The sequence below is a fragment of the Ranitomeya imitator genome, chromosome 1 (genome assembly GCF_032444005.1).
Source record: "Ranitomeya imitator isolate aRanImi1 chromosome 1, aRanImi1.pri, whole genome shotgun sequence".
In the NCBI taxonomy this organism is placed as follows: domain Eukaryota; kingdom Metazoa; phylum Chordata; class Amphibia; order Anura; family Dendrobatidae; genus Ranitomeya; species Ranitomeya imitator.
Window position 1 is genome coordinate 313031019 of NC_091282.1, and position 27674 is coordinate 313058692.

The 27674-nt window shown below is 43.4% G+C and overlaps 1 protein-coding gene across 1 annotated transcript in view; it reads left to right on the forward strand.

Annotated features, from left to right (window-relative positions):
• The window catches only part of PRODH (proline dehydrogenase 1), a 220076-nt gene that overhangs the window by 52058 nt on the left and 140344 nt on the right, over positions 1-27674 (forward strand). The window contains exon 3 of the mRNA XM_069758514.1: positions 17144-17178. Within this exon, the coding sequence (XP_069614615.1) occupies positions 17144-17178 (35 nt within the window). The remainder of the gene's footprint in view (positions 1-17143; positions 17179-27674) is intronic.

A 27674-nucleotide genomic window follows, 5' to 3' on the forward strand; every position in this document is an offset into this window, starting at 1 on the left:
GTAAAACTAATCCCAAACTGTTCTTCAACTATATCAATAGTAAAAGAATAAAAACTGAAAATGTAGGCCCCTTAAAAAATAGTGAGGAAAGAATGGTTGTAGATGACGAGGAAAAAGCTAACATATTAAACACCTTCTTCTCCACGGTATTCACGGTGGAAAATGAAATGCTAGGTGAAATCCCAAGAAACAATGAAAACCCTATATTAAGGGTCACCAATCTAACCCAAGAAGAGGTGCGAAACCGGCTAAATAAGATTAAAATAGATAAATCTCCGGGTCCGGATGGCATACACCCACGAGTACTAAGAGAACTAAGTAATGTAATAGATAAACCATTATTTCTTATTTTTAGTGACTCTATAGCGACAGGGTCTGTTCCGCAGGACTGGCGCATAGCAAATGTGGTGCCAATATTCAAAAAGGGCTCTAAAAGTGAACCTGGAAATTATAGGCCAGTAAGTCTAACCTCTATTGTTGGTAAAATATTTGAAGGGTTTCTGAGGGATGTTGTTCTGGATTATCTCAAGGAGAATAACTGTTTAACTCCATATTAGCATGGATTTATGAGAAATCGCTCCTGTCAAACCAATCTAATCAGTTTTTATGAAGAGGTAAGCTATAGGCTGGACCACGGTGAGTCATTGGACGTGGTATATCTCGATTTTTCCAAAGCGTTTGATACCATGCCGCACAAAAGGTTGGTACACAAAATGAGAATGCTTGGTCTGGGGGAAAATGTGTGTAAATGGGTTAGTAACTGGCTTAGTGATAGAAAGCAGAGGGTGGTTATAAATGGTATAGTCTCTAACTGAGTCGCTGTGACCAGTGGGGTACCGCAGGGGTCAGTATTGGGACCTGTTCTCTTCAACATATTCATTAATGATCTGGTAGAAGGTTTACACAGTAAAATATCGATATTTGCAGATGATACAAAACTATGTAAAGCAGTTAATACAAGAGAAGATAGTATTCTGCTACAGATGGATCTGGATAAGTTGGAAACTTGGGCTGAAAGGTGGCAGATGAGGTTTAACAATGATAAATGTAAGGTTATACACATGGGAAGAGGGAATCAATATCACCATTACACACTGAACGGGAAACCACTGGGTAAATCTGACAGGGAGAAGGACTTGGGGATCCTAGTTAATGATAAACTTACCTGGAGCAGCCAGTGCCAGGCAGCAGCTGCCAAGGCAAACAGGATCATGGGGTGCATTAAAAGAGGTCTGGATACACATGATGAGAGCATTATACTGCCTCTGTACAAATCCCTAGTTAGACCGCACATGGAGTACTGTGTCCAGTTTTGGGCACCGGTGCTCAGGAAGGATATAATGGAACTAGAGAGAGTACAAAGGAGGGCAACAAAATTAATAAAGGGGATGGGAGAACTACAATACCCAGATAGATTAGCGAAATTAGGATTATTTAGTCTAGAAAAAAGACGACTGAGGGGCGATCTAATAACCATGTATAAGTATATAAGGGGACAATACAAATATCTCGCTGAGGATCTGTTTATACCAAGGAAGGTGACGGGCACAAGGGGGCATTCTTTGCGTGTGGAGGAGAGAAGGTTTTTCCACCAACATAGAAGAGGATTCTTTACTGTTAGGGCAGTGAGAATCTGGAATTGCTTGCCTGAGGAGGTGGTGATGGCGAACTCAGTCGAGGGGTTCAAGAGAGGCCTGGATGTCTTCCTGGAGCAGAACAATATTGTATCATACAATTATTAGGTTCTGTAGAAGGACGTAGATCTGGGTATTTATTATGATGGAATATAGGCTGAACTGGATGGACAAATGTCTTTTTTCGGCCTTACTAACTATGTTACTATGTTACTATGTTACTATGACTATCCAGGAAGAAACACCTGACTTTGCCTCTAGTCTTAGGGCAATAATCAGAGCGGAGGTAGAAGGCTCTGTAAAAGCAGCCCTTAAGAAAAAGGGTAGTAAAAACCCAGAACCAGTTTCTGTTTCCGAGTTTTCTCATTCTGACGAGGAATGTCAGGAGGAACCATTATCTCCCTGCTCCTCCTCTTCTATGTCCTCTGGCTCCTCTTCAGATAGCGATGTTGGGGGCCGTCCGTGCTTTCTAACTGATAACACGGATAAGCTAATAAATGCCGTCAGCTTCAATGGGCCTAAAAGATGAGAAAGCTGCCAAATCCCTGGAGAACATTATGTTTGGGGGTTTAGAGGAAAAGAGACAGCGTACTTTCCCAGTTAACTCCAAAGTAAAAGCCCTTATAGAGAAGGAATGGAAGAAGCCGGAGAAATCAGGAAATCTACCCTCGGCTTCTAAAAGACGTTACCCCTTTGAGGAGAAAGATTTGGAGACGTGAGATAAGGTTCCAAAAATCGATGGTGCGGTAGCTAGATCATCAAAAAAGTTATCCCTTCCCTTAGAAGACTCTGGCGTGTTAAGAGATCCCTTAGACAAAAAAGCGGATGGGTTCCAAGACACACCTGGGAAGCGACCGCAGGGGGGTTAAAACCGGCGATTGCGGGGACTTTTCGCGCGCCCCGTTATTGTCTGGCTACAGCAGATAAAGGAGCAGTTGAAATGTAAAGCTCCAAGGGAAGAGATTTTAACCAATTTAACTATGACTAAAGGAGCAGCAGCCTTTATAGCAGATTTTTCGGCAGACTTCGTGAGGGTGGCGGCTAGAGCAGCAAATTTATCTAATGCGGCTAGACGTGCGCTCTGGTTGAAGGGTTGCCCGGGCGACTTACCTTCAAAGAATAGACTTTGTTCCATACCGCTTGACGGCCATTTCCTCTTTGGTCAAAAACTAGAAGACATTTTGAAAAAAGCAGGGGATAGGAAAAAGGGTTTTCCTCACTTTCCAGTGGACATTAGACGACCTTATTTTCGGAGGGGCAAATTTAGTAGGGGCCGCCCCTCGGGGGATAGGAGGAATTGGGACTCCAGAGACAGAAAAGGATCTGGATATATGTTTAACCCTTATCCGGCTGAATAGGTACAATTGTAACTATTCCGTTTTAAAATTGCAATAACTTTTTTTTGAAAAGACGTAGAGGGCTGAAATTTCGTGACATCTCTACATTTTTGGTCCAGAATATATTGGCCAAATTTCAATAAAATATCTCCACCCGCTTCCGAGATAAGGGGTCGAGATCTTTTTGCATCCATAACAAGCTGCATAGGTACAAATGTACCTCATATATTTTGAATGAAGATAATGCAAGGGAAAAAGCATAAATTTTTTTTAATGATAATGCTATTTAACTATTATAAACAAGTAAAAAACTGTTCATTTACATTATAAAAGAAAATGTAAGAAACTTTTTTACTAATCGGCCTCCCTCTTACCAAACTCTCCCCGCTCCAATCTGTCCTGAATGCTGCTGCCAGGATCATATTCCTCACCAACCGTTACACCGATGCCTCTACCTTGTGCCAGTCATTACACTGGTTACCCATCCACTCAAGAATCCAGTACAAAACTACTACCCTCATCCACAAAGCACTCCATGGCTCAGCACCACCCTACATCTCCTCTCTGGTCTCAGTCTACCACCCTACCCGTGCCCTCCGCTCCGCTGATGACCTCAGGTTAGCATCCTCAATAATCAGAACCTCCCACTCCCGTCTCCAAGACTTTACACGTGCTGCGCCGATTCTTTGGAATGCACTACCTAGGATAATACGATTAATCCCCAATCCCCACAGTTTTAAGCGTGCCCTAAAAACTCATTTGTTCAGACTGGCCTACCGCCTCAATGCATTAACCTAACGATCCCTGTGTGGCCTATATTAAAAAAAAAAAAAAAATTAATTAACTGGTTCATGCAGCTTTACATGAACACCCAAGCCTTACACTATGGCTGGTCCGAATAACTATAGCAATTGTTACCATCCACCTCTCGTGTCTCCCCTTTTCCTCATAGTTTGTAAGCTTACGAGCAGGGCCCTCACTCCTCTTGATATCTGTTTTGAACTGTATTTCTGTTATGCTGTAATGTCTATTGTATGTACAAGTCCCCTCTATAATTTGTAAAGCGCTGCGGAATATGTTGGCGCTATATAAATAAAAATTATTATTATTATTATTATATTATTGATTTTTCTTTGCAAGTAATGCATGTTGGCTTTGCTACAGAGTGTTCATCGCAAATGGGTTTCACACAAACCACACAAGACTTTCTAGTCTTGCGTTGTTTTCGCCTCAGGTCTCTGCAGACATAGCAACTACCAACAACAGGGGAGGGTCCACGACTACCATGAGGTATTTTGGGGCCAGCTTCTGGCTGCGATGCTACCACAATGCATCGTCCAAGCACCATTTCTACTGCACCTCGAAGAAAATGGTTTCTCATTATCATTTTGTTTGTACTACGATCTTCAATTGCAATCATACACAGCTGATTTGCGAGATCTTTCAGGAACTTTCTTCGTTGATCCTTTGCCCTGAAGCTTGGATTGTGTTCTCTGTAGATGATGTAGGATGCTAACCCACTGACATCAATCATATTGTAGAAAAATGCCAAAGTCCAACGTGATGTTCGTCGTTTCACAGTGTACTCTCCCAACATTTTATCCATAACATCAACGCCACCTTTTGTTATGTTGTAGTATTTTATTATCTCTGGCTTGGCTGCTAGTGTCTCTTCAACTTCTCCCGTCATGTGCATAGATGATAGAAGCACGACTGATTTGTTCTTCTTTGGTACATATGAACAGACTGTTGCATCATGATTGTAGGCAAAATTTGTCGAGTATACAGGCCTTTCTTTGGCAGGCTGCATGTTGTTAGGTAGGAACCTTTTGTTTTTTCTCACTGTACCAACTAGTGTCATGTTCCAGGAGTTCAATACCTTAGCTAGTTCCATGGTTGTAAAGAAGTTATCGGTGGTGACATTTCTTCCAGAGCCTTTATACGAGCTCACTAGGTCCAATACTGTTCGTTCTCCAATGTTTACTTGTCGAGGACCATCAGTTGGTTTCCCAGTGTAGAGCTGACCTTGTAAAGGGTAGGCATTTGATGAGTCACAAGCCCAGAAAATCTTTATGCCATATTTAGCTGGTTTTGAAGGTATATACTGGGTAAATTTAGTATGACCTCTAAATGGAAATAATTGCTCGTCGACGGTGATACAATGATATGGCTTGTAGGCTCTCTCCAGATTACTGTTCAGCATTGTCCAGATGTCCCGTATTGGTGCAGCTTTATCTGTTTGCACACGTTCTGCACGTGTATTTTCGTTGTCAAACCTGATAAATCTGAGTATCATCTTGAAGCGGTCACGAGACATGGCTGCACGTATAAGAGGCAGAGCAGCAACATTCCACATTTCCTCCAGATTCTCTTTGTTGGCTCTGTGCACACCAGCAGCAATCAGTATGCCCAAAAATGCATGAAGTTCAGTTTCAGTAAATTGCTTGAATGTTTTTTGTGGTGGCCGTTTGGAAGAATCAGGAAAACGTTGTACCAGTTCGTTGTTGTAAGCATCACAAACTCTCTTGGCCTTTCGATTCGTTTCCCGTAATATGATGTCACACATCTCGGGAGTCATGATGGACTTGAATAGCTCTTTTGCTGTATATAGGTTGCTGATTGCTGCAGGGCCACCTCTTTGTCGTAGGACATTACGAGATTTTGTTTGTGCATTTGGCAGTGGATTACTGCACCATTGAGTTTCATCCTTAGCAGTCCAAATGTCGCCTGCACTTTGAGGCACAGAATCATCCTCAACACTTTCGTCTGATTCGTATTCATTTTCATGCTCTATGACCATTTCTTGTTCAATGTCTGAATCTTCTTCAGTAACATCCACTTGTGGTACATAGTTTTCATCATCAGATGGAACATATGGTTCATCCTCATGCTCAGAATCAGATTCTTCTGGCATTCGCATTATTTCGTCAGACGTAAATCTGTAAATATGAAAAAATGTAAAATAAATAATTTTCCGAAATACTACATTATTGGCTTTTCACAAAATTATACTAACCTGCAAACACGTTTTCTTGGATTATGGCGGAAACTAGATCCAGCATTACTATCACTCATGATGACTTGCTAGATGAATTTTGGCTTCGTATTTTGTGCTGAATATAAATAAAACATCGTAAAACAATATGTAGATACTAATTATTATCCATTTTTCGTATAAAAATTATACCTATAGTGATAAGTTTCATACAAAATATATGTAAGCCAAGTCCAGGCTGAAAGACAATTTGACTGTTCTGTCCCCACATAATGAGAATAAAGGTATAACTGGCTGTTAGATGCTGTGAGACTTTCCTACCTTCGTTTCCAAGAAATTGAAGACTTCACAAGCCTAGAAATGTGTGCTCACAGCAATGAGATGAACAGCAAAATGGCTAATGAGAGGAGGGAGGCAGGAAGACAAGTAGAAGCCACTCCCAGTTTGAATTAACTTAATTGACAGCAACATAAGTGACCAGTAACAACACTGAACAATAGATATCAGCATAACATTTGTAGCTGAATGAACTTTAGTTTCTGAAACCAAGTAAAGTCTTCCCACAGTGGAGGTATATGTGAAGGTACAATTGTACCTATGCAGCCTGTTAAGGTTGTAAAATTATGCAGCCTGACAAGGGTTAAAGGTCCCTCGACATCAGCAAAAAAGTCCTCCCAATGACGCCAGGCCAGAGATGGGGGGGGGAAGGCTTTCATCCTTTTTCCCAGCCTGGGAAAACATCTCCCCCAGTCATTGGACTCTGAAGGTTGTCAAGGACGGCCTAAAAATAGATTTTGTTTATCCACCGCGACAGACCTTTGTTTTAACATCCCAAAGAAAACCCCCGGAAGAGCAGCTAGTCTTGGAAGCAGAGGTATTGGAGCTGGTGTCAAAGCGAGTTCTGATAGAAGTCCCGGGGGAAGAGGAGGGAAAAGGTTTTTATTCCCTCTTTTTTTTTTTTTTTTTATACGAAAACCGGACGGGTCACTAAGAACCATTGTCAATTTAAAAAATCTCAATCAGTCGGTAGTAAACTGCTCCTTCAAAATGGAGTCTGTAAATACAGCGATAAAACTCTTGTTCCCAAATTGGTTCATGGCAGCTATAGACTTAAAGGACGCCTACTACCATGTCCCAAACCATCGGGACTACCAAAAATTTATAAGAGTAGCAGTTTACGTCCTAGGAAGTCTCAGGCACTATCAATACGCTGCCCTTCCATTCGGCCTGTCAATAGCGCCAAGAATATTAACCAAGCTAATGTCCGAGGTCATGTCCTTCCTCCGCTCTCGGAACGTGGTTATAGTTCCATATCTAGACGACTTCCTTATAATAGGGAACTCAGCAGCACACTGCCTGGCACAAATAAGAGGTCACGGCAACGCTAGAGGTGTTGGGGTGGAAAATAAATCTCACCAAATCAAGGTTAACGCCGGAGCTAGTTCAGTCCTTTCTGGGCTTAGTTCTGGACTCCAGGCGTCAGCTTTGTCTCCTACCGGAAAACAAATTGGTCAAAATTCAAAATCTTGTGGAGTCAGCAATTCAACACCCTGTAATGACATTGAGAAAGGCAATGTCCCTGTTGGGTTCTCTGACGTCCTGTATACCCGCAGTAAGATGGGCGCAGTTCCATCTAAGACAGTTACAGTTGGAGGTCCTGTCCGCACAAAAGTTTTTAAAGGGGCATTTAGAGGGGAAGCTACGCCTTTCATTGGATGTAACAGATTCCCTAAAATGGTGGGCAGTAAAAGATCATTTGGTGTCGGGGGTCCAGTGGGTAACTCCGATAGAGCAGGTCATCACCACAGACGCAAGCGGTACAGGATGGGGGGCTCATTTAGAAACTCGCTCATTTCAGGGATCTTGGTCCCGACTGGAATCACAGCAGGTGTCAAATTTAAGAGAATTATGGGCTGTAGAGAGAGCTATAAAACATTTCCTTCCTATCCTTCAGGGTCACCATACCAGTCACGTCAGACAATCACGCAGTGGTTGCGTATATCAACCACCAAGGGGGGCGAGATCCCCTTCCCTTATGAAGTCAGCATCTGTCCTCCTACAACAAGCAGAGCGCCACCTACTATCCCTCTCTGCTCTCCACATAAAGGGAGTCGAGAATACGAAAGCGGACTACCTAAGTCGCGACACACTGAGACAGGGAGAGTGGTCATTTAATCCCCAGGTGTTTCAACAGATAGTGCAGGCTTGGGGCATACCTGTAATAGATTTATTTGCCACTCTAAGCAACAGGAAAGTAGAGCGTTTCTGTTCGTTAGACCCGAGAGAGAAACCTTTTGCGGTGGATGCTCTTCAGATTCAATGGAAATTCAGTCTTGCTTATGTTTTTTCACCTATGGCGATGAGTCCGACAGTGGTAAGAAAGATCAGAATGGAGCAGGCGAGAGTAATTTTGATTGCTCCATTTTGGCCAAAAAGACCTTGGTTTTCCCTCCTAAGACAGATGTCAATAACCGATCCATGGATTCTGCCAGAAATTCCGGACCTGCTTACCCAGGGTCCAATATGCCACTCTCAGGTGAAGGGCTTCCATCTTGCAGCCTGGAATTTGAGAGGGCATTACTGAGTAGGCAGGGGTTTTCACCAGGGTTAGTCTCCACCTTGTTACCTTGTTGAAAAGTAGAAAACCAGTCACATCGAGAATATATGGTAGAACATGGAAAAAGTTTCTGGATTTTTCAGGGCAACCTTTGGGGAACCTGTAGGTACTATTTTAGAGTTTTTACAAGCAGGTTTACAACTAGGGTTGGCAACTAATACGCTCAAAGTACAAGTGTCGGCATTAGGAGCCTTGTATAATTGTAATCTGGCCTCCAATAGGTGGGTGTCCCGCTTTATAAAATCTTGTAGTAGGTCTAGACCAGTGGTAATTCAGAGGGTTCCTCCGTGGGATTTGAATCTGGTGTTAGAGGCTCTAACTAGAAGTCCATTTGTACCTTTGCAGGAATCATCAGTAAAAATACTCACTCTTAAAACAGTGCTTCTGGTAGCGTTGACATCAGCCTGTAGGGCGAGTGACTTGCAAGCCCTGTCTATCTCCCCTCCTTACACGCAAATATTTGATGACCGAGTAGTACTCAGACAAGATCCGGCATATCTGCCGAAAGTAGTACTTAAGTTACATTTACAAATTTGTAAGGCCGCTACCTGGTCCTCACCGTCTACCTTCTTTAGACACTACCGACTAGATCTATCCTCCTCAACTGACCTTACCTTTGGTAGAAGGGTGCTACAAGCGGCGGTCCCTCCCTAATAAGGTGTTTCTTTCTCCAAAAATCTCTCAGGTGTGCTGTCATGGGAGACGGGAAAACACCAAGGTTACTTACTGGTAGCCGTTTTTTCCGGAGCCCATGACAGCACCTGTATATTCCCTCCCTTCTTTTTTCACCCTTTGGTGCGCACTTTTAGCTGGGTGTTTTTTGTTATTATAATGTGGTGGTAGATTGTGAACTAACCAAGGGGGCCTCTCATGCTCTGAAAACCAACTGAAGCGAGGGAGAGGTACCGCCCTTTTATTTCAGTAGGTTTCCTGTCCCAACTGGGCGGATCCCTCTCTCAGGTGTGCTGTCATGGGCTCTGGAAAAACCGGCTATTAGTAAGTAACCTTGGTGTTTCGTGTTCGTTTTTCGGTCCCCTCCTTCCCAGAGCCATAACGTTTTTTGTTTTTTTTTCCATCAGTATGGCCATGTGAGGGCTTATTTTTTGCGGGACGACTTTTACTTTTGAACTACACCATTGGTTTTACCATGTCGTGTACTAGAAAACAGGAAAAAAATTCCAAGTGCGGTGAAATTGCAAAAAAAAGTGCAATGGCATACTTGTTTTTTGTTTGGCTTTTTTTGCTAGGTTCACTAAATGCTAAATCTGACCTGCCATTATGATTCTCCAGGTCATTACGAGTTCATAGACACCACACATGTCTTGATTTATTTTATTTTTTTTTATCGAAGTTGTGAAAAAAAAAATTCCAACTTTGCTTAAAAAAAAAAAAAAAAAAAAAAAAAAATGGTGCCATTTTCAGATACCTGTAGCGTCTCCATTTTTCGTGATCTGGGGACGGGTGAGGGCTTATTTTTTTGCCTGCTGAGCTGATGTTTTTGATCGCCCATTATTACATTTTAATGCAATGTTGCGGCGACAAAAAAAAGGTAAATCAGGCGTTTCGGATTTTTTTCTCGCTACGCCATTTAGCGATCAGGTTAATCCTATTTTTAATTTATAGATCGGGCGATTCTGATTTTTTTTTTGTTTGTTTGTTTTATTTTGAATGGGGCGAAAGGGGGGTGATTTAAACTTTTGTATTTTTTTTTTTTTTTTAACTCTTTTTTTTTACTTTTGCCATGATTCAATTTATCCTCGGCTGAGCTTTCATCCTTTTTAGGATGGAGTAGCAGTGTGCTCGCTTGATCACTGCTCCATTCATTCTCTACAAGCCTGTCTGTAAAAGCTTAGTGCAGAGCTCAGCAGCCCAATACGGAATGAATGGATCAGCGGTCAAGCATGTGCACTGCCGCTTTATTCTCATGGGAATAAAGGTGCCCACCTATCGCCTGTCCTGTAGATAGATGATAACTTGTTTTCACTGCACAACCCCTTTAAAGATAATATAACAGGAAAGGGCTAAAACCAAGTCTCTGTGATATTCCAGAAGGATTTTCCATCAATAGATATACCTCATTGTAGCCTGCATTTTAGTGTGCTAGGAAAGCATTTGGTGAGAGAGGTTACATAGTCACAGAATGCTGACGGCTGGATCCCTGTTTGTTTTGTGGGCTTGTTGCTAATTGTTTTTGCAGTCTTCACCCCCTTCCCTTCCTGCTGGTGTGGATCATGGGATTATTACAGGGTTATAGAAGAGGTTTTATCTTTGTGCCAGAAGTCTTCCTTAACATAGCAGTGAGTGTGTCCCCTCCACACCCCTCTCACACCCCTGCTTCTCATTGGTGGGGATGGAGGCGGCTTCTCTGAGACACATGACTGCATTTACGTCACTGAAGTTGTCGTCATATGGTGATCTGATACTGCTTGCCATGTTCTCTTAGGCTGAAATCTGCTCTGCATGTTCTGACATTCATATTACCACATGGCTTAATGATTGTGTAGCTGGATAGTTGCTGCAGCAGTGAGACATCTAGATTTTACTACTGAAGATGAGAGCCAGGAGTGCAGCAGATCAGCAAAGTGGTGTCATCTGCTTAGTGCAAACCTTAACTGCACTGTCTCCAAGGGAATCTGTCAATAGGATCAACCCTCCTAAGCTGTCTATATGGGCATGTAGGCCATAGGAAGCTGAATAAATTGATACCTTGATAGCTGTGATCCAATCGATGGACTTTTTTTTAGAATATGTAAATGAGATGTTAAGATCTATGGATCTGTCCTAGATCTCTCTGTCAATCTGCCTCTTATTAGATATCAGGTATTCTATTAAATGAAAAGGATGTTACCTGTGTGAGACATGTAATGACTGACACAAAAAGTAGTTTTATCCACAGCATCTCCAGGACCCGTGGATCAACAGTCCAAATCCATCCGAGAAATCCACTCTGTACTAATTTAATTAAAATCAACACAGTAAAGCAGATCTGAGCTTTGTCCCATTACACCACAGTGCAGTCAGCTCAACTGCAGAGCTGTGCCTGATGACAATTAAGGGTAGGTGCGCACGTTCAGGAATTGGCAGCGCTTTGGACGCAGCACATGTCCGCTGCCGGCTTTTGAAGGCAGGTGAATCTGCATGTGTTCATTGAACCGTGCGGATTCACCGCATACAATATATTGTATGGGTGAAAGTTCTCTTGCGGAGGCTAGCGTCTCCACAAGATAAATAGACATGCTATGGTCTGGAAAGACGCGCCGCATGTCTGTCTCCGCGGGTGATACGCAGCATACAACCCGCAGTGTTTGCTGATAGTCTGCACCTACCCCAACACTTCTTTAGCTTCTATCTTGCAAGCAAACAGTATGTAGGAAGGGAAGTTGTTGTGAATTCTGTGGCAGAGCTCCCTCCTGTGGTCACAAGTGGTACTTCGGCTGATTCTCTCTGTGAGCTTCTGTTGGTGGAGGGAAGTGGTACTGCGGCTTCTGAGTTTCCTCCCTCAGGTGATCTTGTGAGGTCGTTAGGTGCTTCTCTACTTAACCCCACCTAATGCTTTGATCCTGGCTTCCTGTCAATGTTCCAGTGTTGGACTTGCTTTTTCCTGGATCATTCCTGTGGCCTGCTGCTCTGCATAGCTAAGTTCTTCTTTGCTATTTGTTTGCTATTTTTTCTGTCCAGCTTGTCTAATTTGTTGCTGGAAGCTCTGGGACGCAAAGGGTGTACCTCCGTGCCGTTAGTTCGGTACGGAGGGTCTTTTTGCCCCCTTTGCGTGGTGTTCTTTAGGGTTTTGTGTAGACCGCAAAGTTACCTTTTCTATCCTCGATCTGTTAAGAAAGTCGGGCCTCACTTTGCTGAATCTATTTCATCTCTACGTTTGTCTTTTCATCTTAACTCACCGTCATTATATGTGGGGGGCTGCCTTTTCCTTTGGGGTATTTCTCTGAGGCAAGGTAGGCTTATTTTCTATCTTCAGGCTAGTTAGTTTCTCAGGCTGTGCCGAGTTGCATAGGCAGAGTTAGGCGCAATCCACGGCTGCCTCTAGTGTTGTTTGGAGAGGATTAGGGATTGCGGTCTGCAGAGTTCCCACGTCTCAGAGCTCGTTCTATGATTTTGGGTTATTGTCAGATCACTGTATGTGCTCTGACCGCTATGTCCATTGTAGTACTGAATTGCCTTTCATAACAGGAAGTACAGTTGAGCTGATGGCACTACTCGAGGAGAGGTAGTTTAGTAACGAGACAGAACTCTCCTCTCTGCTGTGCTGTATTAGTTGTAATTGAGCACAACTCTGGAGGGAGATCAAGAGAGCAGACAATCATTACATGTCTCACTGGTAATGTCACCTTTCATTTAAAACAAGCTTTGGAGGCAGAATTTCCAGGAGATGTATGTGCGCACCCTAGATCTTAACAGCTCATTTAGGCTTGTTTCACACTTGCGTTTGGCTGGTCTGTGTATGGCTGCATTCATCCTCCCTTAAGCTCCGCCTACTTCCGCATGTGTCCTGTGTACCTATCTTTAATATTGGGTGCGCAGGGAGATGCGTTGTATGTGGATGTGTCCACATGTGGCGTTTTGACGTGCCCACCGATCGCACAGGAACGCAAAAAGTTCGGCTCAGTTTAGATCTCCTGGAAGCTTTCCTTCATTAAGGCTCTCAGCTATGCACTATTAGCCACTCCCATTGCCTATATGAGCTGGGTTCTGGCTATTAATGACGGTCAGAGATAGCTTTTGCTGCGTGGCTGGTGGTTGTTATTGGTGGATTTATCTGTGACTGTTGCTAGGTTTTGAGCATGTGATTCCCTTTCTGCTCCTACTTTGGTTTAACCCTATCCTCCACTCCCCTGTGCTTACCTCTGTTCTTTGTGTGTATATCCGTATGATTGGTATTTTCCTTTATCCCTGTTTGTATTACCTTGTTAGTCTGGTTAGTGTATTACGGTACACTACTACTCCCTTCTTCCCTGGGTGGGGGAAAAGTACAAACTGAGGACGGTTTCAAGAGCTAAGGCAATGTACGCAGCCCTGGCGTCTTCACCATCAGAAGTAATCCAGGGAAAAGAGCGAGCTAGGGCACCCCTAGAGTTATGGACAGGGAAGGAGCCCCTGGTCCTAGGATACCCGGCAAGTCGTGACAGATACCATTGGCTAAAATAAAAAAGAAATGTATCATCTTTAACCTTAGGCCTTTCAGAGGAGGTCATTTCACCTTCAGTTTGCTTAACTGTTCACAATAATAGTAATTTTGACCAGAGGTGCCCAAACTTTAACTTTTTTTTTTTTTTTTACACGTTGCTATATTAAAGAATTGATCTTGATCAGTCTCCCCAGAAGCTGCATGTAAAGAAGCTGCGGAGACACCATCACGTGTTTCTCGACCCAAGCAGTGAATAGCCAGGCCTTTCCCCGGGAAGGAACAACCACGGGAAGGGCAGCATCCTATGAAGGAAAGCCACCTATGCCAAGCATGGTATCCATCCACAAGGGATGGGGGCAGTGTTCTGGAATCACTGCGTTGAGAAACACGTGATGGTGTCTCCGCGGTGTTGGATGTTTTGGTCTCCCCGAGGCCAATCATCTGTGTCTTTATATCCCCAGAAGCTGCATACAGTCAAGAAATATAAACCAAGATAGCTGAAATCTTGCTGTTTAGAGAACTTGTCAATTGATACATTCATCCTGAACGACGGGCATCATGAATCGGACACTGGCTGCTTTATTGCTTCATGTATGTATTACTCTAAATGCAGTAGTGTTTCAGAGGAAACTTACTTTGAAAACTAACTGGAGACCATCCTTCTTGTGTGACTATTCCAAGGCAGGTTTTCTGCTGCTTCTCCCTGCCCCAATTCCATAGATGGACAGGTCCTTCCCTCTGCACACCTATAGGGAGAAACATGTTGGTCTAGGGTAGTGGGGCTCATACCCCAGAATGGATTTGAACAAAGAAGGGGATTTGCAGCTCTGGCAAAAAATAGGAGACCACGACATCCAAACCCTGTCATGGGCAGCCCAATCTCCAGACCTGAGCCCCATTGAAAACCTTTGGAATGTAATAAAGATGATGTTTGATGGCTTGTGACCATCCGTCAAAGAACTGCTTACATTTTTGCTTCAGAAGCAGTGTGAAAGACTGGTGGAAAGCATGCCAAGACGCATGAAAGCTGTGATTAAAAATCATGGTTATTCCACAAAATATTGATTTCTGAACTCTTCCTGAGTTACAACATTAGTATTGTTGTTTCTAAATGATTATGAACTTGTTTTCTTTGCATTATTTGAGGTCTGAAAGCACTGTGTTGTGTGCTTTTGTTTTTTTTTTGTTTTTGTTTTTTTGTAATTTTGACCATTTCTCCTTTTTGGGAAAAAAAATACAAAATCTATTGCTTGGAAATTTGGAGATATGTTGTCAGAAGTTTAAAGAATAAATGAACAATTTACATTTTACTCAAAATTATACCTATGAAGAAAAAAAATCAGGCAAACTGAACATTTTGCATATAAACCTAAAAAGTGTAACTGTGGCCATATGGGACCCACCCCTTGGGCCTAAACCATGATACCTACAAAGAACTAGGATCTAAAGATAGAGGGTCCAAAAAAATGTTCAAATTATACCATAAAGTATATTATAAATTCAAGATCCAAATAAAGAATAATAAAGAGGATTTATTATGCAAATTTTTTAAGTTTATTGCACACATTTAAAAATAAGACAAAAGTGGAAACATTCAGATTGAGATAGCAGCTAAAGAGATCGGTGCTAAACAGTGTATTTATCATGGCAAGTAATGCACCGAATAAAAAACACACACGTCTCGCCAGGCATGACTGCATGAAACATGGGATAATTCAAATAACTAGATTCAGTATGTATGTACGTGTAATATATCTCTCTATATATCTCTATCTATATATCTATAATATAACGCTGGGAGCGTCACTCTGTCCGAAGCCTTTATAGACTGTGCAAGCGCCGGCGCAGTCTGGGCCTCACAGAGTGACGCTCCCAGGAGATCGCGGTATGCGTAAACACTGAACGCACACCGCGATCTCCACCGGAGAGTCAGGGACCGCCAGGAGGGTAAGTATATTCACCTGTCCCCCGTTCCAGAGCTGCGTGAGCCTCCGTCTCCCGGGTCCTCTGCTGTGACGTTCCCAGTTCAGAGGGCGCGATGACGCTCTTAATGCGCGCCGGCGCCGCCCTCTGACTGAACAGTCACAGCCAGAGGAGCCGGAAGATGGCGGCGCGCAGCGCTGGAACGGGACAGACAGGTGAGTATAGCAAGTGCTGGGGGCCTGAGCTAGCGGTGACTCCGGCACCTGACCCCCACAGCGCGCCGGTGTCCCCGCCTGCTCAGGCCCCCAGCACTCGGCGCCCAGCGACGATAGGTGAGTATGGTATTTTTTTATTTTTTTATATATATATTATTATTATTATTATTATTATTTATTATTATAGCGCCATTTATTCCATGGCGCTTTACATGTGAGGAGGGGTATACATAGTAAAACGAGTACAATAATCTTTAACAATACAAGTCACAACTGGTACAGGAGGAGAGAGGACCCTGCCCGCGAGGGCTCACAATCTACAAGGGATGGGTGAGGATACAGTAGGTGAGGGTAGAGCTGGCCGTGCAGCGGTTTGGTCAATCGGTGGTTACTGCAGGTTGTAGGCTTGTCGGAAGAGGTGGGTCTTCAGGTTCTTTTTGAATTATATATATATATAATATAGCAGCAGCAGCAGCAGCATACGGGGCATATATAATGGAGCATCTTATGGGGGGCATATAATACAATGGTGGCGCAGGATGGGAGCAGCACATGACAGAACGGGCGCAGGATGGCAGCAGCACATGACAGAACGGGCGCATGATGGGAGCAGCACATGACAGAACGGGCACAGGATGGGAGCAGCACATGACAGAATGGGGGTGCAGGATGGGAGCAGCACATGTCAGAATGGGGGTGCATGATGGGTGCAGCACATGACAGAATGGGGGCGCAGGATGGGAGCAGCACATGTCAGAATGGGGGTGCAGGATGGGTGCAGCACATGTTAGGATGGGGACGCAGGATGGAGCAGCTCATGACAGGATGGGGACGCAGGATGGAGCAGCACATACCAGTATGGAAACCAAACAATGAGGTAAGCCTAGGGTTAATGGCTGAAAAGAACTGGTCAAAATTAAAAAACGAGATGTAGCCAGACTCGGGGTCTCCAGGTCAACAATACATTATAAGAACATAAATGGGGTTATTACCTTGGGACATTGTGGCTGTCACATGCAGAGCCGCCGGTGAGATGCGCAGGAGCCTTGAAGGGCGTTTCACCGCCTTCGGCTTCGTCAGGAACATTTTGCTGTGGTCTCTTAATTTTTGACAGATCTGTATATTCATTGTAAATAAATGAAAATTGTCACTACTATTTACATGTGTAGAACTACTAATACACACTGGCGCTTATGTTCGTTATTGTCTGTTTGTGTAATATTTTTTTTATGGGTTTGTTTGTTTTTTTTCTGACTTTATACATTTTGCTTCTGTCTTCCAGATCTTCTACTGCTGAAGCTGAAAAAGAAAATCTTGGTAAGATTTATTCTGTTACTTTTCTTGATAAGTGTTTAAGATACATACCAAAAAAAAAATGAAGTTGGACCAGTATAGGCTGGACTGCAAAGGGCAATGGCTTTGGTGTGCTGATCCCACACTGGCTTCAGATTACATCACAGTACTGAAGATGTTCAGACTCTTCTAATTACGCTGGGCGCTGGCATGTTATCTCATCCTGAACTCCTATTACACATGTCCTGCCTGACTTTTTAAAATAGATACAACACTATCCGGTCTTGGCTGCTTCCAGGTAGCATAGGTAGCAGAGGAAAAACAAATAACTGTATATGGAGCTAGGTACAATGTTATGTTTATCAGTCGTCGTGTAACGGACTACAGGTCTATTCTAGATTTTAGCTGTGTACTTGTTCACCTTCAGTCACATTCTACTCCTACTGAAGCTGCACAAAGCGGACCAGTTGACTCCTCTGACATGTCTGTTTTAATGCCTAAAGATATAGGGTTAATCTTCATGTATTTAATTTAGTCTTGCAGTGCTGCCTTACTGACAGTGTGACTGCCAGGAGAAAATGAACTTGATTCTACTTGGGAGCCGCCTGGCTATCAGTCATGGGGTGTGCACTGAGCCGCGGGTTATACTGAAATTATTTGTTTTCCGTAGAACTTTGCACATCTACTCTCATCTCTTACCTCAGCAATGGGAATATCTTCATTTTTCACTGAAAACACATTTTACCTGTGAATCGAGAACTGAGACTGATTCGTCCAAGAGGAGAATAGAAGCTGATTTCTCAAAGGGTGCTTTCACCTTGTGTTCTTGCCCACGTTCATTGGTCTCATCAGAGCTTGTGAACGAACCCCAGCAAAACAGGATTAGGGCATATGCGATGATGGAGCAAGTGACTATAATGGTGCCAACATAGTCAGTGTGCTCTGTCATGCATAATTTTTTAGCATACACTACTATTAGAAGCATACATTCAGTCGAAGTAGACTGCGTCTGAGTATCTGTCCACCTCCAGTATATCAAAAGTGATACATGACAGAGCACGCATTGATGGCGTGATTCTTGACGGACCAGATAGATGGGCTCGTGGCTGGATACGAAACGGTCACCGACATCCACTACAACTCGGACACCAGCAGGGTGGAGGTGGGTTACTGCTGTGGCTTGGTATTAATAAAGGTGAGCTATTTGGACTTTTTCGGGTTGACTATGCACTCAAAATCAACTCCCAAACTTACTGCCAGTTTTTAAAGACCCTTTTTTCCAGTAGTCGTGCAGGAAAAAGTCTGCATCTTTCAAAGAAACCATGAGTTTTACGCATACCATCCTCCATCATGTACAACGAAGTACTCCTCTCCTCGGCTGCCAGTAAAGGTCCTAAGAATAATGACCTTTTCTCTCCTGACCTAAACCCTTGAACTTGTGGCCCCTTTTTATACGATTGTTTTCCTTCACCATAAATCTGTCACCTCTCTGATCAGGTTATCGGAAACTGTGGTTGATGCTGCCCAAAAAGTTGGTAGTTAACAGATAAAGAAACTGACAGACTCCATGAATGGAAGCCTTATGACTAGTGATGGGTGAAACCCTGGATGTACGGGTCTGGCGGGTTCAATTAAGAAAAAAAAAAGTTTTGGTTTCGGTACCTGAACCCGGATCCCATTCACATTAATGAGGGGCCCGAATAGCCAGTGTTTGCCTTGCTGTCATGTGCATGACTGCATGGCAAACACTTCATCAGATCAGTAGTAACGTCATTACCCCTAGTTGGAGAGCAGCAGCTCCTATTCTGTCAGATGATGGCGTGACCCGCAGCTTTGACCAAAGGGAAAAAGTTTACCTGCAGTCACAGGCAGCAGCTGATGGGGCTACTACTCATATCTGCCTACACCTGCTGCCGCCGCTAATAACAGCGGGAACAAGGGCTGGCTGATGGGAGTATTCATCAGCCGGTGCCTGTGCTATAAATAAATGTTTTGAAATGGTGTGGCTTCCCCTGTATTTTTCATAACCAGCCAGTCAAAACTGACAGCTGTGGACTGCAATTCTCGGCTGTCAGCTTTAGCAATGCTGGTTATCAAGAATAATTCATAATTTAAAGAAAAACCCTGTGTGGTGTGACCACTATTCTTGACAACCAGCCAAGCTAAAGCAAACAGGGGCCTGGATATTTCTACGAAGCCGCCCCCCCCCCCCCCCCCCAGGCTAAAATTAGCAGCCCGCAGCCACCCCCGAAAAGGCATATCTATTTTATATGTGCCAATTCTGGCACTATGCCATCGGTGGCGATTGGGGTTGATGTCACCTTTGTATTATCCGTTGACATTAAGCCCCCAGCTTAGTAATGGAGAAGCGCCTAGAAGACACCTATCCATTATTAATCCTATATTTGTATTGTAAATAAACACAGCCAGTTTAAAGACTTTTATTTGAAATAAAAAAAAAAATACAAATTTAGTATATTTAAAACTAACAAAAGGTTATACTCGCCATTCCTTTGAAACCATTGTCTCCTGTAAAAAAAAAAAAAAGAAAAATACAAAAACAACCATATCCCTCACCTGTTCAATGATTGGTCCCACAAAGTAATCCATGTCTCCGATAGTTTCCAACCTGGACGGTGCCAAGATGCGACCGTCCAGGCTGAAAACCGTGGGAGAATGAGCTGCTGCGAGCTCAGCCTCACTGAGGCCCCTAAACTGCAGTGAGATCATTGCTTGCACTCAGAGTCTCGCTGTGCAGCGCTGACCTCAGTGAGTCACCTCAGAAATACATATTTTTGTACATTTTTAATTGGTTATCATTCTCAAAGAGATGAAAATTAAACAATTGAGATGGAAAAATTCACATTTTTCATTTAGTTGCAAAAGTCTGCACACATAGATGTTCTCCTAAGAGGGACAAAACCTCGCTTTTACGATCTTAAAGGGAACCTGTCACCCCGTTTTTTGAGATGGAGATATAAATACTGTTAAATAGGGCCTGTGCTGTGCGTTACTATGGTGTATGTAGTGTACCCTGATTCCCCATGTATGCCGAGAAATACATTACCAAAGTCGGCGTTTTCGCCTGTCAATCAGGCTGGTCTGGTCAGGTGGGCGTGTTCACAGCGTTCTTTTCTTCGCCAGGTTTCCGTTGGTGGCGTAGTGGTGTGCGCATGTCCAAGGTCCGGATTCCCTGTGCCCACGTGAAGACACAGCGCGCGATCTGCGCTGTCATTCCTTTCATCGGTGCGGGCGGCCATCTTTCTGGGGCCGCGCGTGCGCAGATGTAGTGCTCTGCTGCACGGGGCTTCAGGAAAATGGCCGCGGGATGCCGCGCGTGCGCAGAAGAGATCGCGGCGGCCATTTTCCCAAAGCCGAGTTTGCATCTCGGCTTTGGGAAAATGGCCGCCGCGATCTCTAATGCGCACGCGCGGCATCCCGCGGCCATTTTCCTGAAGCCCCGTGCAGCAGAGCACTACATCTGCGCACGCGCGGCCCCAGGAAGATGGCCGCCCGCACCGATGAAAGGAATGACAGCGCAGATCGCGCGCTGTGTCTTCACGTGGGCACAGGGAATCTGGACCTTGGACATGCGCACACCACTACGCCACCAACGGAAACCTGGGGAAGAAAAGAACGCTGTGAACACGCCCACCTGACCAGACCAGCCTGATTGACAGGCGAAAACGCCGACTTTGGTAATGTATTTCTCGGCATACATGGGGAATCAGGGTACACTACATACACCATAGTAACGCACAGCACAGGCCCTATTTAACAGTATATATATCTCAATCTCAAAAAACGGGGTGACAGGTTCCCTTTAAATATTTAGTTTTCAGGGTTAATAATCTTTTGGATTGACCGACAGCACTTAAGATGTTCAATTAAAAATTCTATAAAAAATACCCACTGTGCACAATTCTTAGGCGGTTTGTAAGATATATTACATATTTTCTGTTCACATGTTCTATTGATTTATGGCAAATATATATCAAAATGACTGTACTCTTCAATAGGAACCTGTCAACTGATACATGCTGCCCAAGCCGTAGGCAGCATGTATCGGCCTCTGGCTCTAGAATCTCCGCCATGTATGCTCGACTCTGAAACACAACAGTGGTTCAGATAAAACCTACTTTTACTAGCCACTGGGTATCGAGCTGCAATATTGAATGTTGTACAGGCTGGTCTTCGGCGTGTATAGGCATAACCTTTTCAGTCACTATCAGCAGGCAGCGAGAAGCGGCCGGCGGATCTTAAAAAAATGTTTTTCTGTGAGACACCGCTATATTTTGAGACAAGCATGACTGGCTGGGACACTACAGCCAGTGGCTGATACATGCTGCCCATGGTTCCCTTTTAAAGGGGTATTCCCATCTCTAGCATTCTATTTCAGTATGTACTAGGTGTAATATTAATAATACTAGTAATTACCTCCAATTAGGTATTCTGTATTTTTTTTTTTTTTTAATAGTTGTTTTGCTTACCCCACATGCAGGGTATCGCATTCACTCCATGGTTATGGCCACTATGGCGGGTCCTGCCTGCACTTGCGCATTTAGTAAGGAGTTTATCATTATCATTGGTTGGCTTCTCGGTAGCACGCATAATTAGTGTGCACAGTAGCTCCCTGCCCGATCATCTCACTCCATTACTGCGCGTTATTCATGGTCTGCTTTCTCATATAGAGCTTCAAGACAGGACGGCTATGCAGTCAGTGCACATAGAACCTGGCCATTGATGATGCGCAGTGCAGAAGTGAGGTGGCCGGGCAGGGAGCTACTGTGCAGACTCGAACTATGCGCACCACAGAGAGCCTAGCTATTGTTAATTATAGAATCCTTACACATGCACTACAGCATACAAAAAAAGGTTATTGGGCTAAAGCATGTCAATGTGAAATATATCAAATATGAATAGCTGTACGGCTTTGCATAGTAACATAGTAACATAGTTAGTAAGGCCGAAAAAAGACATTTGTCCATCCAGTTCAGCCTATATTCCATCATAATAAATCCCCAGATCTACGTCCTTCTACAGAACCTAATTGTATGATACAATATTGTTCTGCTCCAGGAAGACATCCAGGCCTCTCTTGAACCCCTCGACTGAGTTCGCCATCACCACCTCCTCAGGCAAGCAATTCCAGATTCTCACTGCCCTAACAGTAAAGAATCCTCTTCTATGTTGGTGGAAAAACCTTCTCTCCTCCAGACGCAAAGAATGCCCCCTTGTGCCCGTCACCTTCCTTGGTATAAACAGATCCTCAGCGAGATATTTGTATTGTCCCCTTATATACTTATACATGGTTATTAGATCGCCCCTCAGTCGTCTTTTTTCTAGACTAAATAATCCTAATTTCGCTAATCTATCTGGGTATTGTAGTTCTCCCATCCCCTTTATTAATTTTGTTGCTCTCCTTTGTACTCTCTCTAGTTCCATTATATCCTTCCTGAGCACCGGTGCCCAAAACTGGACACAGTACTCCATGTGCGGTCTAACTAGGGATTTGTACAGAGGCAGTATAATGCTCTCATCATGTGTATCCAGACCTCTTTTAATGCACCCCATGATCCTGTTTGCCTTGGCAGCTGCTGCCTGGCACTGGCTGCTCCAGGTAAGTTTATCATTAACTAGGATCCCCAAGTCCTTCTCCCTGTCAGATTTACCCAGTGGTTTCCCATTCAGTGTGTAATGGTGACATTGATTCCTTCTTCCCATGTGTATAACCTTACATTTATCATTGTTAAACCTCATCTGCCACCTTTCAGCCCAAGTTTCCAACTTATCCAGATCCATCTGTAGCAGAATACTATCTTCTCTTGTATTAACTGCTTTACATAGTTTTGTATCATCTGCAAATATCGATATTTTACTGTGTAAACCTTCTACCAGATCATTAATGAATATGTTGAAGAGAACAGGTCCCAATACTGACCCCTGCGGTACCCCACTGGTCACAGCGACCCAGTTAGAGACTATACCATTTATAACCACCCTCTGCTTTCTATCACTAAGCCAGTTACTAACCCATTTACACACAATTTCCCCCAGACCAAGCATTCTCATTTTGTGTACCAACCTCTTGTGCGGCACGGTATCAAACGCTTTGGAAAAATCAAGATATACCACGTCCAATGACTCACCGTGGTCCAGCCTATAGCTTACCTCTTCATAAAAACTGATTAGATTGGTTTGACAGGAGCGATTTCTCATAAACCCATGCTGATATGGAGTTAAACAGTTATTCTCATTGAGATAATCCAGAATAACATCCCTCAGAAACCCTTCAAATATTTTACCAACAATAGAGGTTAGACTTACTGGCCTATAATTTCCAGGTTCACTTTTAGAGCCCTTTTTGAATATTGGCACCACATTTGCTATGCGCCAATCCTGCGGAACAGACCCTGTCGCTATAGAGTCCCTAAAAATAAGAAATAATGGTTTATCTATTACATTACTTAGTTCTCTTAGTACTCGTGGGTGTATGCCATCCGGACCTGGAGATTTATCTATTTTAATCTTATTTAGCCGGTTTCGCACCTCTTCTTGGGTTAGATTGGTGACCCTTAATATAGGGTTTTCATTGTTTCTTGGGATTTCACCTAGCATTTCATTTTCCACCGTGAATACCGTGGAGAAAAAGGTGTTTAATATGTTAGCTTTTTCCTCGTCATCTACAACCATTCTTTCCTCACTATTTTTTAAGGGGCCTACATTTTCAGTTTTTATTCTTTTACTATTGATATAGTTGAAGAACAGTTTGGGATTAGTTTTACTCTCCTTAGCAATGTGCTTCTCTGTTTCCTTTTTGGCAGCTTTAATTAGTTTTTTAGATAAAGTATTTTTCTCCCTATAGTTTTTTAGAGCTTCAATGGTGCCATCCTGCTTTAGTAGTGCAAATGCTTTCTTTTTACTGTTAATTGCCTGTCTTACTTCTTTGTTTAGCCACATTGGGTTTTTCCTATTTCTAGTCCTTTTATTCCCACAAGGTATAAACCGCTTACACTGCCTATTTAGGATGTTCTTAAACATTTCCCATTTATTATCTGTATTATTAGTTCTGAGGATATTGTCCCAGTCTACCAGATTAAGGGCATCTCTAAGCTGGTCAAACTTTGCCTTCCTAAAGTTCAGTGTTTTTGTGACTCCCTGACAAGTCCCCCTAGTGAAAGACAGGTGAAACTGTACAATATTGTGGTCGCTATTTCCTAGATGCCCGACCACCTGCAGATTTGTTATTCTGTCAGGTCTATTAGATAGTATTAGGTCTAAAAGTGCTGCTCCTCTGGTTGGATTCTGCACCAATTGTGAAAGATAATTTTTCTTGGTTATTGGCAGAAACCTGTTGCCTTTATGGGTTTCACAGGTTTCTGTTTCCCAGTTAATATCCGGGTAGTTAAAGTCCCCCATAACCAGGACCTCATTATGGGTTGCAGCTTCATCTATCTGCTTTAGAAGTAGACTTTCCATGGTTTCTGTTATATTTGGGGGTTTGTAACAGACCCCAATGAGAATTTTGTTACCATTTTTCCCTCCATGAATTTCGACCCATATGGACTCGACATCCTCATTTCCTTCGCTAATATCCTCCCTTAAAGTGGACTTTAGACAAGACTTTACATAGAGACAAACCCCTCCTCCTCTCCGATTTTTACGATCCTTTCTAAACAGACTGTAACCCTGTAAGTTAACTGCCCAATCATAGCTTTCATCTAACCATGTCTCGGTTATTCCCACTATGTCAAAGTTACCTGTAGATATTTCTGCTTCTAGTTCTTCCATCTTGTTTGTCAGGCTTCTGGCGTTTGCAAGCATGCAGTTTAGAGGATTTTGTTTTGTTCCAATCTCCTCGCTGTGGATTGTTTTAGAAATGTTCTTACCTCCCTTCTGAGTATGTTTTCCTGGATCTTCTTTGTTCAAGTCTAATGTTTTTCTTCCCGTCCCCTCTTCTTCTAGTTTAACGCCCTCCTGATGAGTGTAGCGAGTCTTCTGGCGAATGTGTGTTTCCCAGGTTTGTTGAGGTGTAGTCCGTCTCTGGCGAGGAGTCCATCGTACAAGTAATTCACACCGTGGTCCAGGAATCCGAATCCTTGTTGTCTGCACCATCGTCTTAGCCAGTTGTTTGCATCAAGGATCCTGTTCCATATCCTGGTGCCATGCCCGTCTACTGGAAGGATAGAAGAAAAAACTACCTGTGCATCCAGTTCCTTTACTTTCTTCCCCAACTCTTCAAAGTCTTTGCAGATTGTCGGTAGGTCCTTCCTTGCCGTGTCATTGGTGCCAACATGTATCAGAAGAAATGGGTGGACGTCCTTGGAGTTGAAGAGCTTTGGTATCCTATCGGTCACATCCTTGATCATCGCACCTGGAAGGCAGCATACTTCTCTTGCAGTTACGTCCGGTCTGCAGATGGCTGCTTCTGTGCCTCTCAGTAGTGAGTCTCCCACCACCACCACTCTTCGTTGCTTCTTGGCTGTACTTTTTGCTGTCACTTGTTGCTGTGTGCCCTTTTCTTTTTTGCTTGCTGGTATTGCTTCATCCTTAGGTGTGCCATCTTCATCCTCTACAAAGATTTGATATCGGTTCTTCAGTTGTGTGGTTGGTGATTTCTGAATTCACTGATCACTGAAATCACTGATTTCTGTTGGCTTTAGAATATTTGAAAAAAAATGATTGAGACGTTTTGCACAAAATTTGGCCAAATAATGTCTGCCCATCAACCAACGTCAAGGTTGTCCCATAAAACTGATGGGTCCCTAACCAGTGTGAATACCTCTTAGGCTGATGTCTGAATTCCTGGGTGAATGTGGACACCTCTCTCAGTAAAGCCTGCATTTATCGGTAGATGGGAACCTGCAGTAATTAAAATGTTTTTGTTAGCATGCGCTACAGCAGTTCTACAGTGCAGGAGTGAGGTGGCCGGGCAGGGAGCTTCTGTGCACACTCGAACTATGCGCGCCACCGAGAACCCGGCCAGTAATAATGATAAACTCCTTTCTAACTGCACAAGCGCTGCCAGGAACGTCTCAGTGGCCATAGCCATGGATGTCTGATTGACGATGATACCCTGCACATGGGGTAAACAATACAACTAGAAAAAAAACTAAACAGGATATATAATTGGAGATAATTACTAATATTAATAATATGCCTAGTACATATTGAAATAGGATCTTTGAGATAGGATTTGATCTCAATAGAGTTTGTCGATTTTTGCCTCCTCGCTTTGATGGGAATCTAAATAACCAATGAACCTTCTATTTTATTTTGAGGCTTACATTAGTTTTCTTAACAGCAGTCTTACTAGTAGGCTAATTGTTTTATATAGGTTTGGTTACCAAAAGAAAACGCATGACAGACTTAAGAAACATATTTTAAAAACTTAGGCTACTTTCACACTAGCGTCGGGCTCGGCCCGTCGCAGTGGGTCGGGCCGACGTACCGACGCTAGCAGTGAATGCGCCGCACAACGGGGGCAGCGGATGCATTTTTCCAGCGCATCCGCTGCCCCATTGTGAGGGGTGGGGAGGTGGGGGCAGAGTTCCGGCCACGCATGCACGGTCGGAAATGGCGGACCGTCGGCAGCAAAAAACGTTACATGTAATGTTTTTTGCTCCTGGCGGTCCACCAGAACATGGCGCAACCGTCGCACGACGATTGCGACTTGTGTCAATGCGTCGCTAATGTTAGTCTATGGGGCAAAAACGCATCCTGCAGACAACTTTGCAGGATGCGTTTTTTCCCATAAACGACGCATTGCGACATATTGAAAAAAATGCTAGTGTGAAAGTAGCCTTAAGTGTACTCGAGCCTCCATGGAATTCCAGGATAATGTTACATAAATGCAAATGACGCAGATTTGTTTTTCTTTTCTTCAGATAATGAAATGTTTTAATAATTAATGATCACCAGGTCTGTTATTGAAGACGGCACCAGCGTTGCTGCACGTCCTTCATACAGTACTTACAGAAAGCATCAGATCTTCAAGTCAGTCCGCATGCATATTTGCCTGGGTTTGTTTGCTTGCGTTTGAGTAGTGATATTTGGTTTTCATTGCTGGCTATATACATGCTCTCCAGCCTCTGTCTACCCTGCTGTAACAAGGGAGAAATATTCATTCCTCACTGTTTATCACCGTAAACTCGATGACAGTCTGCATTTTCCCATTTAATGTAGCAATAACCATTTCATGTCAGGAGATGTATATTAGGGCTCATGATGATGCAAGAATAATAGATAAGGGTAAGTAACCCATGGGCACTAGGTATCTTACTTTTCTAGACTTTTTCTACCAATTGATGAAATTAACTGAGCAGTAAGTATACTTCATAAAATAAGTCAAGAACAGTCAATGGGCAATGGTATCGAATAGTACTTAACATATAGACAGTCCGGCTCCTAGATCTCTGAAGAGCTTCTTGCTGCATATTGAAGAGCATGGCTGATGAGGCTAACGCTTGGTGGACAGAGATGGAAATTTGTGAGGCTTCATTCACACTAGCGTGAAAAAA